Source organism: Taudactylus pleione, unplaced genomic scaffold (genome assembly GCF_031769625.1).
Source record: "Taudactylus pleione unplaced genomic scaffold, aTauple2 ptg000114l, whole genome shotgun sequence".
NCBI lineage: Eukaryota > Metazoa > Chordata > Amphibia > Anura > Myobatrachidae > Taudactylus > Taudactylus pleione.
Genome location: NW_028284516.1, coordinates 28,966,864 through 28,987,371, shown reverse-complemented (window position 1 = coordinate 28,987,371; position 20,508 = coordinate 28,966,864). Strand labels below are relative to the sequence as shown.

The 20,508-nt window shown below is 44.5% G+C and overlaps 1 protein-coding gene and 1 non-coding gene across 3 annotated transcripts in view; one reads left to right on the top strand and one right to left on the bottom strand.

Annotated features, from left to right (window-relative positions):
- Positions 1 to 5,415: 5,415 nt before the first annotated feature.
- On the top strand, positions 5,416 to 5,523 carry LOC148525031 (U6 spliceosomal RNA). Its single transcript, XR_015878332.1, has one exon. It is a non-coding gene; the product is annotated as a U6 spliceosomal RNA (small nuclear RNA).
- Positions 5,524 to 12,688: 7,165 nt separating this feature from the next.
- ARFGEF1 (ARF guanine nucleotide exchange factor 1) overlaps positions 12,689 to 20,508 on the bottom strand; it is a 216,465-nt gene continuing 208,645 nt past the window's right edge. For both annotated transcript variants that reach the window (XM_088471482.1, XM_088471483.1), the window contains 2 exons: positions 15,247 to 15,364; positions 12,689 to 14,001 (listed from right to left, as the gene is read on the bottom strand). In XM_088471482.1, coding sequence (XP_088327608.1) covers positions 13,765 to 14,001; positions 15,247 to 15,364 — 355 coding nt within the window. In that variant the 3' untranslated portion in view covers positions 12,689 to 13,764. The remainder of the gene's footprint in view (positions 14,002 to 15,246; positions 15,365 to 20,508) is intronic.

The window sequence follows — 20,508 nt, the reverse complement described above, 5'->3', positions numbered from 1 at the left end:
CAGAAGAGCCAGCTTCCGATGCTGGTTGAAGAAGACACTGCTTCGGAAGGTGAGTAATTAAGGACTAATTAAGCTACTTGGTAACTTCTAATTGCTTAAATAGTCCTCAGGAGGGGGGTACTACCGGGGGACCAGAGCTAGTCCCGGTGTGTTTTCCTAAATTTACCATTTTTAGGAAAAAACACACTTGCTCTGGAGGGGAGTGTAAAAAAAAAAAAAAACATCCCGATCTGTAAAAAAAAAAAAAAAAAAAAATAGCAAAAGCCCCGCACCTGTTGGAAAAACCTCGCAGGTGCAGTTTTTTTGCTATTCTCGCACCCCATTGTATATGCCCCATATTGTGGCTCATTTGTCCTTATATTGCTACACTTGTTAAATCATGCTGCACAGGTGAAATGATCTCACAGTCTCCAGTCAGTGATTTAAGAGCTTCACTGAAAAAGGTTATATTATATTATAACATCAAAATGGAGGAATCTCAGTAATGACTGGTCTACAAAAATAAACTATTTCTTTCACAAGAACTAAGTAAACAGAATCTAAATGTATTTTTCGTGCTAAATTCGAGTATGCATTCAGATTGTTTCCATCAAGCAGAGTTTTTTTTTGTGACATACGGTTAAAGTTTTATAAAACTAGTACACAAGTCTAAACGTGCATACACACGTAACAATTATCTGTCAGATTTTCCCTTGAAAAGTGAACGATTTTTTGAAGTGTAATGAACGATTTTTACAAGGATGAACGAAAAATGTTCCTTCCCTTAATGAAAATCGTTATGTTGGATGAACTACAAACGGGAGCACGCTTGAACGATTTTCGATCATTGTTATAACTCAGAAACTGAACGATAACGTTATAGTTAAAAAAATCGTTCAGTGTGTACGCACCTTAAATGATAACTATACGCCCCATTCTGGCTGACCTAGAAAGCTGTATATGATGATTTTCGGGCATATTTTGCCTTTGGGATGTCTCTCTTCCTGGTCCAGCAATAGTCAGCCAGCATACTGGAACTCCATTTACCTTGGTACCTCAAATCTATCGGAGAAATCGGTTGATGAAAACGCTCACCATGGTCATCACAGAGAGTCTCAAGATTTTCTGGGAAGTCGTCTAGGTGGGAGTCCAAGAACTGAAGTTTTAAAGACATGTTGCATCCCATAGCTTTGTATGAACTCACTAGATCTCTCACTATATCATGATAGTTTTCTGCTTTATGATTTCCAAGAAAACAAGAACAGATACTTTTGAATGACAACCAGGCTGCTTTCTCCTGTGGATTTCACAGTTCCTGAAAATTTTCATCATCCATTACTAATCTTATTTGTGGCCCTATAAAAATTCCTTTTCTCCTTCATCCACTAGGGGACACTGGTGTTCAAGACAGTGGGGTATAGACGGTGGTAGAGCAGAGCCTGGCACTTTAAATAATTCAGAAGTGTGACTGGCTCCTCCCCCTCTATGCCCCATCAGCCCCAGTTTTTAGAATGTGCCCGAGAGAGCCGGTCGCACATCAGGCTGTCTCCAGCCTTTTTCATAGTTTTTAATTTTAAGGTTTATTTAACAAGCATTGAGGACAGGCAGGCTGCTTACTGTGGCAGTCTGCCTGCTACGTGGGAGCCGCCGGGAGGGCACCACACGGCTACTGCAGCCTGTGTCCGGTGACCCTGAGGAGGGGGCAATAACAAATTTAGTCATCGGACTCTGCGAGGCCCGCCACTGCTGACACCGGCATGTGTCCGGGTTCCTCGCCGCCCCCTCAGCCCAGCATCCCGGCCGCAGCAGTCCGTAAGTATCCCACCACTCCTGACTAGCTGGAGTGGTGGGCCAAAAACGCTGGGCTCAGGAACAAGCGGCTATTACAGCCTCTTTCCCCCTGTCAGTAAACTGGCAGTGTCGGAGCTGCTTATGTGACCCGCCGCTGCACTCTGCAGTCAGCGGCCGGGTCTCTACTAGCCACTAATTCCCCCTCCTATTTAATGAGGGGAGGACCGTCTGGCAGTGAGTCACTATAGGTGCCTCTGTGGAGGAATAATTGTAGCCGCACCGGGGCTTGTACCGTAGAAGCTCCGGCGACGGCATTAACGGGGGGCACTTAGACACCGCTTCAGCGTGGCTGTCTGTAATCTAGCAGCCGCTCAGCGGCTGTCAATTATCACAGCGCCGGTGCTTACAAAGAACACCGGCGCCAAGTTAATCTCCCGCGCGGCTGTTATAGGCGCGCTTAAACAGAGTCAGGCTCTCCCTCCTCTTATAAAGAAGGAGACGCTGCACCGCTGACTACAGCGCTGACAGGACGTGAGGCGCGCAGTAGTCCTCCCAAAATGAAGATGGGAGGTGTAGCGCCAAATGCCCGCCATTAGCGGGAACGGTAACGAAGTTAGTGCTATTCCTGGTTGTGCGGAGGCGTGGCTTAGGTCCGGCGGCCATTACTACTCCCGGGGAGCAGGTGCCGCAATTGCTTCTAAGCCTCTCGCTTAGTTGGCGCGCAGTACAGCGCAGGTTTACGCTTGGCAGTGCAGAGAGAGGTCTGGGCCCCTGTAGAGGCTACACCCACTGTAACCTTAAATGCAATTCCGCTGCTGCAGCTAGTACAAGGCATGCCTAATGTAATATGACATGCCTACATGGGGAAGTGTGTGTTTATACATGTATGTATGTGCGGGGCCTTCCTGCATGTGTGTGCATTTGTGTGTATGTGTGTGTGCATGCATGCACACACGCATACACATATGTGTATGTATGTATATATATATATGTATATGTGTGTATATATGTATATAAAATGTCTGTTATTGCCAGTATTGTCTACTGAATTGATGGCGCAGTGGAATACGCTGTGCTGTGTAGAATCTGTTAAAAAAAAAAAAAAAAAAATGTATATATGTATAATCCCCTGTGCATAGCAGTAGCATATATGGGCAGCGGCAGAATCTAGATAGAACCTAGTTTGGTCTCTATAATAGTATACTGCTAGAATAGATTATGCTGATGCATACTGAGTGAATTACAAACCTACGCACGCAGTGTAGCAGTCTTCCTGCTTACTGAGTTACGCAGCGGCAAGGTCCATATAGAACTTGAATGGTGGTCAGATTCCACAATGAATTGTTAGAAGAGAGAGCACTGCAAAACAGTCGGTTCCATAACTATCCTAACTGCTGCCCTACGTCATTGTGATGTTACTGTGTAGAGGATAGTTATAACCATTTTACGATTGTCTTATCTCAAAATGGCTGCAGGAGTCTGTTTGATTAAGTTTTAATCAGTACTCCTAGTAAAGAGCAGCACCTCTACATATCATGGGACCCGCCGGCACTATTATAGAGTGAGTGTCTGGGCCCCTGACACTAGCTCAGGGAGGAACATGCCGCAGCCTAATACAGAGGCTGTGTCCGTGTCACTTGCCCTCCGCATGATCTGCCGATTGATCTATGTCTGTGTCAAATAGGCCTGTATACATCAGTATACTGCACTGAGGTCGTCTCTTTGATTCCCACTTTGAAAAAGCGGGTTCAACTGGAGCTCAACTGGCTCACCCAATAAGGCGAGTACACCAGTGACAGAAGGGTCCCAGGATCAAAACCAGTCTGGGACATCACGCTGTTAAAATATCCAGGCCCCTATGCCGTAGCAGAATGACGGCCACACGCGGCACATGAGCAGTCTCCCTGCGTGGAGGTAAGCCACATGTATGTATATATTTGTTTTTTTTTTTTTTTTTTTTATATATACATAAGCCCTACTTTAGAACATATAAATATGTCTGGAGTGAAGTTTGTCCTGGGCTCAACCAAGGTCTTGGCTCAGTTCATTCCATGGCTCTACCTGTTGCTCATGTTAAATATTATTGTCACCTATTGATCTTGATGTAGGTACGCGTATAGTATCGCTTCTTATCCTTACCGTAAAGGCAGTGGAGGATCTGTTATCAGTTTTGTCTGATACCTAGCATATTTTAAAAGAAGGATCCTGCGATTGGAGACTGGACTCTCCTGATGCGGTAGTTTGGTACTATATCCATATACCGTATATATAATATGGTGGCTCTATAGCCTAGAGTCATGTCCTGTAGCTTACATTGTGATAGTTACAATTCCCTCAGGCATTGCTTCTAGTATGGACCCTATGCATGTCCTGGTGCCTTCTTGTATGTCCACACATGTATATTGTGGAGCAAACTATAGGACTCTAAGAATGCAAGATATATATATATATATATATATACATACATATATTATAGCATGCTAATCTCCTAGTACAGGAGTCTGACAAGTAAGTTTCCTATATTGGTGCTAACTCTTCCTTTCAAAGAGATTGCCTTCTCATGCAACTATGTTCTCTGGGTGTACGTGTGTATATATACTGATATATTCACATTCTTTGTATGAATATTTACTAATAATTGGGAAAACCTGTTTTTTAACCCTAACTGGGGTTATCGCTACAGATATATCCTTCTTTACCTGGGATAATTAAGGCACTCTATGTCTATGTACAGGTGCCTTTCTCAGTATAGGTTCTAGTACTCAAGATTATTGTTTTGTCAATATCTCAATTAAACAAGGCTATAAAGTGGCCCCTAGATACACTTCATATCAGTACATGGGGAATCCACGTTCTACACCATCCTCAGGACCTAATTGTTTAAATGACAACAGACTGCAGTTACTGCTCCTGTGCCTGAAGGCCTAGGGCCACCCGCCGAATAGGCGGGGTCAGGCCTGGCTTGATTAGATGGGTGAGTATCAAGTAAATCCTTGGACCTGCGGTTCAATTTTGAATCCTTCACGTTGTGATCACTATAACTTTCAAGGGTCACTGGTGGGGATCCATCATCAAATATGTAATATTTCTGTGTGTATCTTTACCGGTACAAGGTCTTATTTAAATCCGCCTTTTAACTAATATGCACTTCACCATTATAAGTATGAATGTACTGATAACTAGCAGACCGTATTTAGGGTATATGTATAATCTCTATATGTATACACATCCCTAATGTAACAAGCTCAGGTTTAGAGTCCTGTTGTACAAGCTTCTTGTCTCCACTAACATTTTGCTAGTTTTCTACAGTATTTCCTAAGACAACATCGCCAGACTGAAGTCCGTGCTGTAGAGCATTGCTTTTAGCCCACTGAACTACTCTCTATACCTGACGTGACGGGTTGCTGTGAGAGGGAAAAGGTCAGTGACATTCTACATAGCGTCTAGAGGACTTCTGGTTACTCACAGGTAAGCGGTACCTCACTAATTCCTCGGAAGAGGCTACTATTTCATGCAACCTGGCATTACAAGTCTCCCGTCCGCACCCTAGCTGCAGTCCTAGCAGCCATCCGCTCTCATGATCAGTTGGCTCTACTACACTTTAGAGCTTTCCTGGCGTGTGGGTGCATAGTTCCAACATTGAGAGTGCTCGCTTCAGCAGCACATTTTCTAAAAATTGGAACGATACAGAGAAGATTTGCATAGCCCCTGCGCAAGGATGACACGCATTTTCGTGAAGCATTCCATACTTAATTGTCACTTTATTCTACTAGAATTTGTTGGAGTTATAAAGGACTGTAGCACTTCTATGGGCTAAGGCACTTCTTTACATTAAAGTGTGCGGTCATTCTGTTCTGCATTGGGAGCCCGATTCCTGTTCAGTATCTTTGAATATTTTCATCACACTGACAGGTACCTGATGGGTACCTTTATGGTTGTCCTAGTTCTCTAGCCTTGCTGTATGGGATGCTTCTATATATATTGGTAGCTCTCCCTGGGTGGCTGTTGCATCCGTGTTTTTTAACTGCCTGGGTATCCGGGTTGTTTTTCATACTATGTTCGGGCCAGCAGTTTGTACTGACTACGCACTTCCATCATGAGGGATGTTGTCTGTTGTTTGGGGTCGTTGCTGTGGTTTTCTTTTCAGGCCGGCACAGGGCGTGTGCCGTATAGTCCCCGCCTGAGGCGCCCCATACACGAGTTTGAGACCCACCCCAAGCGGTAGTGACCTCCCTATAGGCAGGCAACTGATGAGCTGCCAGACACTCTGCCAGTGGTCTGGTATGGGGATTTATTATTGCAGGGTTTCCGTTGCTGTTTGATCTCTCTGTTTCAGAGTGGTGGTACTGCTGTCTGACTCTCTGAAAGAATTGAGACCACAATTCCTTTCAAAACCGCCTCTGCCTCATACCCCGTGGGATCTCTATTTGTTGGAGACTTCCTTCCGCTGGTTGACAGCCTTGTAGTAGTTGGGCCTCGAGAATGGTCCAGGGCGACTGTTCGGTCTTCACTTTTTCCTCCCTGTATACTCTTGTTAGGAGTCTGTGGACAGGATCAGCTCTGTATCTGTAAATGGGTATTCTTATACGTATATCTATATGTATTCTGTCCAGCACTGCTGGAGGTCTGCTGTCGGCGACTTATACAGCTTCCTATGTTCGACTATGGTTCGGACTTGGTCTGTTTTCAGCTGGGTTTATGCTGCTTTTGATGTTTTCATCTGCGGGTGTTCTTTCGCTAGCTGTTGTTCCATTCGAATTACGCTGTAAGTTGTGGAATTTCTGTGGTTGTTTAGCAGGGAGTTTTGATTGTCTCTTCTGCTCTGCGACACTTGATCCTCAGCTCTTGCCTTTCCATTGAGCCTACGGTTCTTGGCGATCCTGGTTTTCGGTTTTGCCAAAGGGTCTGCAAGTTCTCCGCGCTTCCCACCCGGGAGGTTGGCTTTGGGACGTCCCCACTGTCTTGAACTCCAGTGTCCCCTAGTGGATGAAGGAGAAAACAGGATTTTGGTACTTACCGATAAATCCCTTTCTCCGATTCCACAGGGGACACTGGACGCCCGCCCAGCGCTGCGTACCTGCCGTGTTTTTTTAGTTCCTTATATGGTTGTGTGACTGCATGTGTTCCCTGCAGTGGGTTCCTCGGTTCTCCTTCAGTCGGTATTGTTCAGTTCTGTGTTCATCTCCTTCTCCTCATTTTCCTATTGTCCTCCGTCTCCTCTCGGGCTCAGTTCTTAAACTGGGGCTGATGGGGCATAGAGGGGGAGGAGCCAGTCACACTTCTGAATTATTTAAAGTGCCAGGCTCTGCTCTACCACCGTCTATACCCCACTGTCTTGAACTCCAGTGTCCCCTGTGGAATCGGAGAAAGGGATTTATCGGTAAGTACCAAAATCCTGTTTTCTCAGTGTTGCATCACTTACTTTTGGAAACGTCGATTTCAAATACATAAATTCAGCAGAGTTTTTATCAGTTGCTTCTACAAATTGTTTCATCAGTCCTAGTTTAATATGCAATGGAGTTAAACACACTTTTACACATTTTTGTGCCCAGGTATAAAAGATTCACATTTAGACCATTGATCTGTCTGTCTGTGCGTGCAAGGCCGGATTAAGGGGGGGTGACAGACTGAGGGGCCCCCACTATCAGCGGTGCAGCAAGTAGCTTGCACTGGGCTCCGCTGTCTGCACCTGCCGCTTGTGTAGACCGCATTGAATGTGGTCTACACTACACAGTGACAAACACACAGCCACCTGCGGCGGCTGTGTGTTTGTTATAGCAGCCGATGAGTCAGACAGACTCTCATTGGCTGCTGCGTCAAAGGAGGGAGCCAGCTGGAGCTCACTCATGAGCTCCACCTTCCAGCTCCCCCCGCAACGGGTGATGATGGGAGAGACGGCATGACGTCTCTCTCATAGTGCGGGAGAAGAGCTGGGACTTGGAGCGCACAGCAGCGGTTGTGGCAGGAGCAGTAAGTTGTGTTTTTGTTTTTTTTCGTGTGTGTGTGGGTCACTGTATATGGGGGCGCTACTAGGGTCAATGCATACTGGGGACTACTACTGGGGGCAATGCATAGGGGGGGGGACTACCTACTTGGGGCAATGCATAGGGGGGGGCACTACTGGGTCTGGGGGCACTGCATAAGGGGCTTTACTACAGGGGGCACTGAATAGGGGGGACTACTACAGTGAGCACTGCATAGGGGGGACCATTACTGGGGGCACTGCATAAGGGGCACTACTACAGTCGGCATTGCAAGATGGGCATTACTACTGGGGACATTAAGGTGAATAAAAAGGAAAAAAAAATGTTCCTATGGTGACAAGAAATGGTGGTATATAGGGGCCCACACAGACCTTAATCCGGCCCTGTGTCTGTGTATGACAGGCCATAAAGAACACTAAAATCTGAAAAAAAGAGAAGTAACTCACAAACTCTGGCGCTAATCTCAGTAGTTGTATGTAGAGTGGAGATGTCAAAAGCCAATCACTGCAAATCACAGTTCACTATAAAACACAAATAGCTCAGAGTGGTACAGTATGTGTATGTCCCCAATATAAATAATGGGAAAAGGACTTTCACTTTCTTAGATCTTGCATAGGATCTTATGTGTATGAAATTGCATATAAACCCTCTGTAATACATGTCACCAGCATAAAGAGGGAATACGCCTAAGATTGCTGTTGTCATGCCGTTGCGAGTCCCACTTAATAGTGTCTCTCATGCAGTTTCAAGTCCTATATAGTAACTGTAATGACGGTATAGAATAATGGTAATCAGGGGAGATCCTCTAGTGCAGTGGTAGACAATGTGTGGCACTCCAGCTGCTGTGGAACTACACATCCCAATGTGACCGGCTACAGCACAAAACAAACTAGATGCTGGCGCTCTGCAAGGGTTACACTGTGTTTATTCCAGCAATAGGACTGTCAGAAAAAATAGGCATAAACTGTCTGAAGAAGCAGCAGCCAGGTGAAACGCGTAACAAAGATTATGCTCTACCAGATGATAAATATATTAATGCCAAACTATCAATCTACAATAAACTATTTCAAAGACGTGGTAATGACTACTCAATTGGGGGATCTTGTGCCAGAAAGGACATTGAGCCTGATTCAGAGTTGGGAATAGAGCAAGTAACTGTACCTGGACAAACCATGTTGCAATACAAGGGGGGCACATGTACATGTTTTTGCATGTGTGGTAAATACTGACTGCTTCTGCCTCTAGCCCACAAATGCTGGGCAGCTTTATTATTACACTGCAATTTAGAGGTCAGATTAAACACCCAAATATAAATCTCTCTGCACATTTTACATCTGCCCCACCAGCAGTGCAGCACGGTTTTACCAAGATGCACAGTTACTTGCTCCTATACCCATTTTCCACCAAAAACCCAGGTCAGACCCAGTTTACACTGCACCTTTGATGCAGGTTATTCCCAGGTCAGCCCCATTCACAATGAACCCGGGTCTGCCCTGCTAAACTTGTGAGGTCATAAAAAAAATGGAAGGTAACTGCTCCACAGCCGTATCAGCTCATTTTAGGTCAGATAACCCGGGTTGCGCCATTTACAATCCACCATTATCCAGGTTCATCTCCAACCCTGGTAGCTACCTGGGCTGGATTCTCAGGTAACTTGACCCGGGTTATTTTTCAGGGACTCTTTTCCACTGAGCAGCTACCCAGGAAGACCCAGCAATAACCTGGGTTATTGCAGCAGTGGAAAAAGGGGTATTACTCAATGCAAACAATGGGCCTAATTCAGAGTTTGGAATAAAGATTTTGCCTCAATATAAAGCAACATTCACATACCCAACATGTACACTGAGCAAACATTGCGTAAACATGAAGGATTTAATTTTAATTGATGAATAGTGTGTGTGTGTGTGTGTGTGTTGGACGGTCAATTAGCAACATCCAGTGAGCAACTTTTTAATTGTTCTAATAATACAAATTAAAACAATACATATTGCCAGTTTGAACTACCTTTATTATTACCAAACAATATGGCTGCCAGACAAATGTTTTTTACTAGTTTGACCATCTGGTGGGTCGCAGTGCGCCAAAACGCGTTGGAGTGTCGAGCATATTGAGGTCCTATCCGTATTTACCATATCATTTGCATAAATACCCGGGTTCCATTTCTGCAGTGCAGTGATGCGCTATATTTTACATCTATATGGTACGGACACCCCTCCTGGTGTTTTTATAATAAAAGCGTGTTTGCAACTCATCATTGCATTATAGCTTTTTAATTCTGTTTTATATCCCTTTGGAGCAATTATGCCGCCATATGTCCAATCCTGGAGAGGATCCCAGATGATGTAAGGAAACCTTTATGAGCTTTTCCCCATCCTGTCTCATGTAAGCATACAGATGTAGCCATGCTCATCCATGCAGTATGGATGGCGCACCTAGCGAGCACACCATATAGACTTCAATGGGGTAATCGCCGGCTGCGAGTGCTCGCAGCCTGGCGATTGCTGCGCTGTGCGGGCACACCGTGGCAACGATAAGGCTGACTACATCTGTACATGTAAGATTTCGCACTGTGTACCCTGTACACTACATTCGGGTGATATTATGGAAGTGGGACTGTCTGGACTTTGGAAAGGGACTTGGACACCGTCTTCCTATTTACTTTTGGACACTTATGGGGTGTTAACCCTCCCAACAATATTACACCATTGTATGATATTTTTTTCTTTATTTATATGTAACCAACTGTCAAACGAGACCAAGTGAGAATTTGGACCGTTGCTGATGAGAATACGGCAGCTGGAACAATCCTTAGCGCAAGTGGTGTCACTGTTTCTATCTGTATGCTTATATATCTGCGACTGATAGACGCAATTCCCGGTACTGGCGACAGCAGGTTGGGGATATTCAACATGTTGAAAAATCTCAATTCCCCGATCCCAACCCGAAAATGGCCGGAATCAGCAAGTCAGGGATTTCTTATAAGCTCAATTACCCCGATCCACCGACCATTGATGGCTGCCGATCTGCGTATCGGCAGAATGAGGAGTCGGGTGGGGTCACAGATTAATGGGCCCCTTTACACACTGACATTTTCACTAACATTTCCAATAATGTCTACATTTTTATAAGGAATACATAAAACAGTTGGTGATCACATCTAAGCAGCAGCAATTAATTATTTTTTATCCACAGATTAAGAAATAAGCCCTTAATACCATACATATACGTATATTTGCATATATATATCTCTGGATGAGACCCTGACAAGGAGAGCAAATGCTAAAATAAAAGTAAATCTTTAGCATAAACAAAGTCTGTGGTTTGCCTGAGCACTGGGTGTGTTTGTCCTCAGGGACGTTTTAAGAGAGGAGGGGGCCCGTGTGCAGCCTCCCTTTGGGCCCCCTCCTCTCTGTCTGCGGCTCAGCGGCACTGAGTGCTGTAGATTCTGGCTTTATGCCAGAATCTACAGCGCATGCGTGGGTCTTCAGGAAAATGGCACCTGCGCCTACTTTCCTGGGGACATCTTTTCTGCGCATATGCAGATCACTGGGAAAATGGCCACCACCATTTTTCCAGTGAGTGTTTGCTGCTCTACAGCAACGATCCGGCGCCGCGGAGCATCACTTCGGGAATTGGTGGAGGAAAGTTTAATTACCTATGGGTGCAGGGGCCCGTGTACCCCACACACCCTGCACCCATTATAGATAAGCCCCTGTTTGTCCTACAATAGATTACAGAATTAGCGATTTCATAGAGAACGAGTTACAATGTTAGGGGCATACACGAACATACCTAAAGTCAGTCTTTAGGGAGACCAAACATATTTAAGAGGAGATGTATCAACCCTTCTAAAGAGAACTAGTGGAGTTGCCAATAGCAACCAATCAGCTTCTAGCTACCATTTATCTAGCACAGTCTACTAAATGACAGAAGCTTATTGGTTGCCATCGGCAACTTCTCCACTTTTTCTCTTTAGGTTGGATACATCTCCCTCCAAGTGTGGTCAGACTTTCAAGAAGATCTGGGAAAAAGAGGTTGTAGTAGCTGTGAATAACCAGTACAACAACTCATTCACAGACCAACACATACATAAAATCAAGAGAATATCTTACATCCAGTAGTTTTAACAGTCAGTTAAAGTGTAACCGTAAGAAAACACGGCCTATAAATCCCCCCCAGGGGTATACAGTCGGGAAGCCGGCAAACCTAATCCCGACAGCCGGCTTCCCGACTGCTTAATCCCGGCGAGGGTTAAATGACAGGCGTCTAAATCTAGATGGCTGTCATTTTACCGACGCCTGGCGTCCCGATCGAAGAGACGCCGGGCGCGGATAGCCGCAGGGGGTGGGGGGTAGGCTTAGGTTTAGGGTTCCCGGGGGGGACATAGGGTTAGGCACCCCCCCCCGGGAGCTTAGGTTTAGGCTAGGGGAAGTTAGGGTTAGCGTTCGGCATCCCCAGGGGGGGACTTAGGGTTAGGCACCCCCCAGGAGGTTAGGGTTAGGCTAGGGGGAGGGAGGGTTAGCGTTAGGCACCCCCGGGGGAGACTTAGGTTCAGGCGGCGGGGAAGGGGGGGTTAGGTTTAGGCACTTAGAGGGGGGATTAGGGTTAGGCATTGGGGGGGAAGGTTAGGGTTAGGCGCCCCTAAGGGAGGGTTACGGTGTAGAAATAGGTTAGACAATACTTACCTTGGACGATCCGGATTTCCTCTTCTGCCGGGATGCCGCTGTCGGGATTCCAACCGCCGGGCATGGGTCTGGCGGTAAATCATAACGATTCCCCCCAGGAACAAGTGACATAACGGAGAATGGACTAGCCGTCACAGTGTGTATAAGCCACAGGTACACTATACGGAAAAGGTGACTATTACTTCTACTCGCAGGTAGAGTTTATCTTCCCGGACAATACATAAGACAAGCACAATGACTCCGACTTGGTTTGCAAGATGAAAGAATTCAAAAACTTTATTGACCTATAACCTGATTAGATTATGCCAGATGAGAACCAATATAGTACAGAAAGTTGTACATAAGTTTACATAGAAAACTTTACATGTCTGTACCATATATATATGTCCAATAATTCTACATCCACTGCAATAAGGAATGCTCAACGCTTGAATCTGTTTCTTGATTTTGTTACCATTGAAGCACAATTCACAGTAGTGATATAGTTCCCAAAAAAAAATTTTTCTTGCTTTCCCACAGGCCAAACCAAGCTTGTTAATTTTATATATTTAACATTAAATTTCTGTACAGTGAAATCTACATCAAACAAAGGAACGTAATTATAACAGCAGACACAACCTAGACTTGCTACAGTGATTCAAGTTCCAGGTCACTGAAGGAATTGCTCTCGATTTTATTCAAAGCCCTACAATTATCGTACAGATTATTCATATGCAACATGGTCAGCCTCTGCTTTGAAAAGTCAGCAGCAGTAATATCAGGGCTAAAAGAGAGTATTAAAGAAAACTAAAAAAATATTTTTTTATTTTATTTTCAAATCTCAAAAAAATCTAGTGCATTCCATAAATGATAAAATAATGGGATCTGCAGCAAATCAGTGAGAAAATGAGGATATCGTATATTGCAGGAAGATCGGCAAACAGTAGTGTTTTATGGTTTATATAACAGACCTGCAAATCTGTATATTTTTACCCCCTAGGTCTTTAAAAGTTCATAGATAAAGAGTGCAACATAAATTAGAGACATCAGATTCCATTTCATTCATCTCACGGACAACTTGGGTCAATTTTTCAATCCAAAACACTAATTAGGGATATCTGACTTTTGCCATTTAACCTCTTAGGTCTTGGATTGCTCAAATTACGATTTGCATGGCAAGTCAAAGTGTCCTCTGTCCTCCATTGCTCTGCTGTACTGTTCAGCAAATGAAATTATCCCGTAAAAGAAACAAATGTCCACTGCAAGACAGTCTGGAGTGTAATGAAGTGACAAGTGTCATCCTAAGCAGCTGTACCATTAAAACCGGAATAGAAAACCGTCCTTGTTTAAAGGTTCTCTCGACAGGCAGGACTCTGTCTCTTGTCCGCAGAGGGCTGAATATCAGTACCCTCCACATGTTGTCCTGATCTGTCCTGGTGGTCCAGGTCTGGGGGTAGAGAAATTTTGAAAACAAGCCCAATTCGATGGAAAAATCTTCTAAGGATAGCGCGGAGTTCTGGGATTAAGTCAAACTGGATGGTTTCACACAACAGGGGGTAATAGAAGGAGGCGTGAGCTTTAAACTGCAACAAAAGGGAAATAGGGAAATAAAAAACACAGTTTTTGTTTTTAAGTGATTGACTCTTAAAGCTATTTTTGTCTGGAAAGCAGGAATACAATTTTTTATATTACAGGTTGAGCCCCCCATATCCAAAATACCAAAATACAGAATTCTTTGAGAGCTACTGAGATAGTGACTCCTTTGCTTTCTGATCGTTCAATGTACACAAACTGTTTTTAATACACAAAATTAAAAATATTGTATAAAATTATATTTAGGCTGTGTGTATAAGGTTGCAGACAATGGCTTGTGAACCGCGCTCATACAGTGTGTAGATGGTGGGTGGGGTGGTGGTATTTACGGAAAGGGGAGGTCCTGGGGTGACGGTAGTGTTGGAGGGAGGTGGGACAGGTTGGGGGTCGGGTGGGAGGTGGAGGGGGGTTAAGTGGGTGGGTGAGGTGGGGCTAGAGAGGGGTAGATGATGAGGGGAGAGTGCTGCACCTGTGGTAGGGGTACCTGTTCCTACCGGAAATGCGAACTGGAAAAAGGGTGGGTCAGGTGCGCTCTCTAGATATGCGGGATAGGGATGTGTGCGTATTATGTGGTGCTTGTGTGGAAAGAAGAGACAGACACTGTTATGGGGCCAAACCGTTTAATGAGAAGGTACAATGCTGCTCGGGAATGGTCCCAGGGGGGTGGCAGCGTGGTGTGACTGGCTCGGGGAGAAGATGGGTGTACCCTTTCAGGGGGCTACTTACTGTGTGGTTCTAGACCGGCACGTCTTCCCTGTTGGACCTTTGGTCTACAGTCTTGGTGGCCGTCAGAAGCATGGTGTGATCGTTTGGGCGTGTATAATGCTGTGGCGGTGTCCCGCACGTTGTAGCATGCATGCAACTTACCTACTGGTAGGGTACCTTCGATATGGCGTTGCAGATGAGGTATTGTGACATGGGGGCGATGGTAGTCTTGTCCTGGCTAGGACGGACGGTGCCGTGTGTATAAGGTTTATATGAAACATAAATGCATTCTGTGCTTCCTAGATTTCTCATTATGGTATGCAAATATTCCAAAACACAGAGAAATCCCATATAAAAAATACTTCTGGTCCCAAGCATTTTGGACATGGGAGACTCCACTACTATTGCTATTACAATGGTACTATTATATAATATAATTAATATATATATATATATATATATATATATATATATATATATATATATATAACTATTATATAATAGTATATAGTAATAGTGCTATTGCTTACCCGCTCATCGCTGATCTTCAGGACCTTCGTTAGAAACAGTAGCAGAAGGTTAGTCCAGGCTTCTCTGTGACTTTCAGATGTAAGGGTTAAAAAATAGCTCAAAGCTTCACTGCAAACACTGAAAAAAATAATAATAAAGTAAAATATATAAATTTAGAACTACAGCTACTCAGACTTTGTTTTACAGCAAAAAAATACAAGATTAAAGGTGCTGGACAAGTACCTGAAAAATACCTAAAGCAACCAATTATTGCAAGAAACACTTCACACACAGGAGCATCTACACATTCCCGTAACTTCACTTCTAATGTGTGCTCAGAGAAAGAAAGACGACTCTTGTGGGGTACTCATATTATTCACATGTTTAGCAAGTAATAAAACATAACTTTTGTTTAAAAAAGAAATAATGTAAATGTTAAGCTGGGTACACATGGTACGATGTGTACCCAGCGATGCGATCCACGATCCGACATATCGGACGGTCCCCACACACGGAGCGGATCAGGTGCCCGACATATAACCCCCCCTCCCCATAGACCAGCATTGGATCATACATTGCTTCGTTTCTTGTGAATGCAGAAAGATCTGGAGGAGTGACGGACGACCCCACAGGAGCGCGCAGCAGACGATATCATGCCCACACACGGAACGATATAGGTGCGATATCGTTCAAATCCGCCGGATCGGCCGCTATATGGCTCCGCGTGTGTGGGCCTTTAGATGAATATACTGGCTGCATATAAAATGTTATGTCAATAAACAATGATATTTATATTTTGCTAGAGAGCTCATACGCCTGAGTACTACATGGATCAAGCTTACAGTATGAAGTGTTTTAAGCTGTCAAATGACAGAACTTGTATATGAAATATCTGTCTCAGTACACTATTACTATCAGCGTCATTTCATTATATATACTGTATCTGTATCTGAGAATGCTACACGCACAGGGAAAAGAAGTTTCAATAATTGTGTTAAATTCACTCAATAGGGACAAATCAATTGTTTTCTCGTGCCCTATCTCCCGTCCAAAGTGACGGGGGCGATAACACAGGTCTGCGATGAAAAAGCTTTTTTTTAGGAATTTATGTGATACTTATAGAATTTTGGCCTCTGAACACGAAATGACTCCTGATTTTTGCATATAACATCATATTTTTCTGCAAAGTGTGTATTTATGAATAAGTCATTATTTTCATATTCTTTAAAGTAATAAATGTATTCTGCCTACATTTATTATAAAACATTGTCATAAATGAATTCAGTCGGTAGTATAGAACGTTGTAATTCAGTTCTCGACATAAACTTCCCCCCGTCCAGTGCCAAATTAAGGTCCACATGGGCCTGGAGCTGAAATTTACAAAGGGCCTAAACCCCATACTGTCTAAAGGAACATTGCACACACGCGCGCACACACGCACACACGCACACACACACCCACACACCCCACCAACAACAACAACAACAACGTGAGCTGGCGAAGGTGGAACCAAATACAACAGATGCAACACAGTTTTGCCTTGTGCCGGCTCATTTTAACCCCTGCCTACCACCACATACACACACACTACATATACAGTACACACCACAATTTGTAAAAACACTGCCTAAAGATGGAGAAACTTTCAAAAATCTTTGCACCAAATTCCCTAACCTATCCGATGCTAAACTGAAGGAAGGCATTTTTACAGGCCCTGACATTAGAAAGTTAATAAAAGATGAACATTTCGGGCGTGTAATGAATATTGTGGAACGGTCGGCGTGGACTTCGTTCAAACAAGTGATTTCAAAATTTTTAGGCAATGTCAAGGATCCAAACTACAAAGAAATTGTCAGGGAAATGCTTAATAGTTACAGAAACCTTGGCTGCAATATGAGTACAAAGGTACATTTTTTGAATTCCCATATTGAGCATTTCCCGAATAATCTCAGAGACTACAGGTAAGAACAGGGTGAACGGTTCCATCAAGACATTAATGATGTAGAAAGAAGATACCAGGGTTGTTGGGACGTCAGCATGATGGCTGACTACTGCTGGATGATACACAGAGACGGCACAGAAAAAGCTTATAAGCGAAAAAACGAAGATTGAAGACAAAAAAAACAAGAAATAACAATTTTTTTCAATGATTATGGTTTTGTTTCTATTGTTTGATTTTATTGTTATTTTATTATGTAATTAAGACAAAAACACAGTGATATCATCTACACTTCTTCGTATTTCACAATAAATATGTCAAAAACAATTAAACTTCTTGTTTTTTCTTAAAAATTTATGTAACCCCCTTATAGGTAAATGTGATGTGGTAATTTTTTTTTAATATACAATTTCTTGATGTACACAGGAGTGGAACTAAGAATATAAAAGTATTATTAAAAAAGCTTTCAATACCTTACATTTCGTAGATCTGTGTAATCCAGTGGTTCTCAAACTTGGTCCTCAGGACTCCACACAGTTCACTTTTTACATCTCACCCAGCAGGTGCACAGGTGTAGTCATTACTCACTGACACATTTTAAAAGATCTACAGGTGCAGCTAACTATTTCACTAGTAATTATGTGAGGAGACCTGCAAAACATGCACTGTTTGGGGTCCTGAGACCAGAGTTTGAGAACCTGTGGTGTAATCAATTGTTTTTGGGTGCCCATGCTTTATCGTGCATGTCGCGCCTAAATAGATGGGTTAGCCACGTAAAGCAGATAAACCTGCTGATCACCTTAGGAGGGTGCGAGCAGAAATGTCAGCAGCTATTGCTCCTGAATATAGCAACAATTGAATTGCTCCATAGAGCGCCCATTAGGCAGAGCCGCCAGCGAAAACATTTGAATTCCCCCCAATGATATAGACACACATGGTCAGGATGTTATGAATCTTAGTTATATAAAATAAGTTATATAAAATATGGGGAAGCGGTTAACTTACCGATGTCGGAAGGCCAACCCGAGACTAAAGATAGGCGTCGAAATGCTGACGCCTTTATTTAGCCCGACGCCGAAATTCCGATGCCCGGCATCCCGAATGAGGCAAGTCAGGGATAGTTGTAGCCGCGGGGGAGGGTTAGGCTAGGGGAAGGGGGGGTTAGTGTTAGGCTAGAGGAAGGGGGGGTTAGGGTTAAGTGCCCCCCAGGAGTTTTACGGTTAGGCACCACCAAAGGAGGGTTAGGGGGAGGACAGGGGAGGGGGGTTAGGGGGAGGACAGGGGAGGGCTAGGGGGAGGACAGGGGAGGGGGGTTAGGGGGAGGACAGGGGAGGGGGGTTAGGGGGAGGACAGGGGAGGGGGGTTAGGGGGAGGACAGGGGAGGGCTAGGGGGAGGACAGGGGAGGGCTAGGGGGAGGACAGGGGAGGGTTAGGGGGAGGGTTAGGGGAGGGTTAGGGGGAGGGTTAGGGGGAGGGTTAGGGGGAGGACAGGGGAGGGTTAGGGGGAGGACAGGGGAGGGTTAGGGGGAGGACAGGGGAGGGTTAGCATACTTACGAGCCGCTACTGTGATATCCTCCCTTCGGGCTTCCGGCGTCGGTATGAGAACTGGCGGCTATTCAGCCGTCGGTATTTCATACCGATTCCAAAATATGCATTCCTAAGATTCATTACATCCTGATGATGTGTGTCTATGGGGATTGAGTGAATTTAACACAATTATTGAATCGTCTTTTCCCTGTGCCTGTTACAGTCTCAGTATGGATACAAATATATATATATATATATATATATATATATATAATGTAATTATGCTGATGGTAATAGTGTACTGAGACAGATATTTCGCTACAAGTTTTGTCATTAGACAGATTAAAACACTTCAAACGAAGGGCTTGATCCAATCAGGTGCGATTGTCTCGCACCTGCGAGTACGTGCTGCAGTTGTATCGCCAGACTCTTACGTTGGGGCTGTGCGAGTCCGGGGTGAGATCGGGCCACAAGGGGGGCGAATTGCCGACATTTCCATGCATTGCATTTGCCCCCTTAGGCACCTAATCAGATCATGCCCTAACTGATTTATGTAGTACTCAGGTGTATGGGATCTCTAAAGAGAGATAAATAATTGTTTACTGACATACATTTTTCTTATACAGCCTATATATTCACCTAATCTTTTCCCTATTTCTTTTTTTAAACAAACTAATTACAGATGTGTCCTCATACATCTAGCCTCAATACGCCATGCAGCGCGTCTTGTCTGGCACGAGTGAGCCGCCAGGACGAGAGCTACTCTTCTAGCGTTGGGCGTCTTTTTTTTTTGCCGAAAATGTGCAATGTGATGCGCCTAGGATAAACCTGCAGACTGACGCAAAAAATACGCCCGGCACTACCAGAGACTCACGGGATCTGGGGTGCAAGGGGGGCTTTTTACCGCGACTGCAGCATAGATGTATAAGGATGTTTATTACAAACAGATGAATAATAAGAGTGCCCAGCAAGAGGGTCTTCTTTCTTTTTTGATAACACTTTGTCACATTAGACTCCTGGGAGCACCAGCACCAACATTCCAAACCAGAAATAGAATTTCTCTGTCTTCATCTGATTAGTGGGTTTACTTTTTGTTTACTCTGTGGTAAATTATTTTATATTGTACAAGTAACACTTACGCGAATCTGGTGCAGAATCTAAACTCTTCTGCTTCAGCAAATAACCTCTAATGTCTAAGAATACGACAATAGGTGACAAGCTACTTAATGAGCTCCAAATGCTGCTGTATCTGCTTCGCTATCTGTTGTAAACTAGTGCCAGTAAACAGGGTAGTGCGGCCAGTGACATGGCACAGGGCACCGCAGGGCAGGGGGTGCTGTTTGGGCCTGTCAATTTTCTGTTTACCATCATTCTCACTCAGGGGCTGGCTGGCAACTTTTAGCCTGGGGGGCAAATGCATTCAGGCAGCCCTGGCAGAGGAGTAGCGTGTAGCCAGGGAGTCCTAAGACTATGCGTGCTACGGCGCCCCCCCCCCCCCCCCCCCTCAAGTGTTCCAGGGAGGAGGCGGGTCCATATGGGATTAATGTAAGGTAAAAATAAAGATTAGGGCAGCCCCCTGTCGTAGTGCCCATATGCAGTGCACCCGTGTGCCACAGGAGAGAGCACCCTTATGCAGGCCTCCAGTAGTGTCCCCAGTAGTAGTAGTCCCCCCCTTTGTAGTGACCCCAGTAGTAGTAGTCCCCCCCCCTTTATAGTGCCCCCAGTAGTAGTAGTCCCCCCCTTTGCAGTGCCCCCAGTAGTAGTAGTCCCCCCCTTTGTAGTGCCCCCATTAGTAGTAGACCCCCCCTTGTAGTG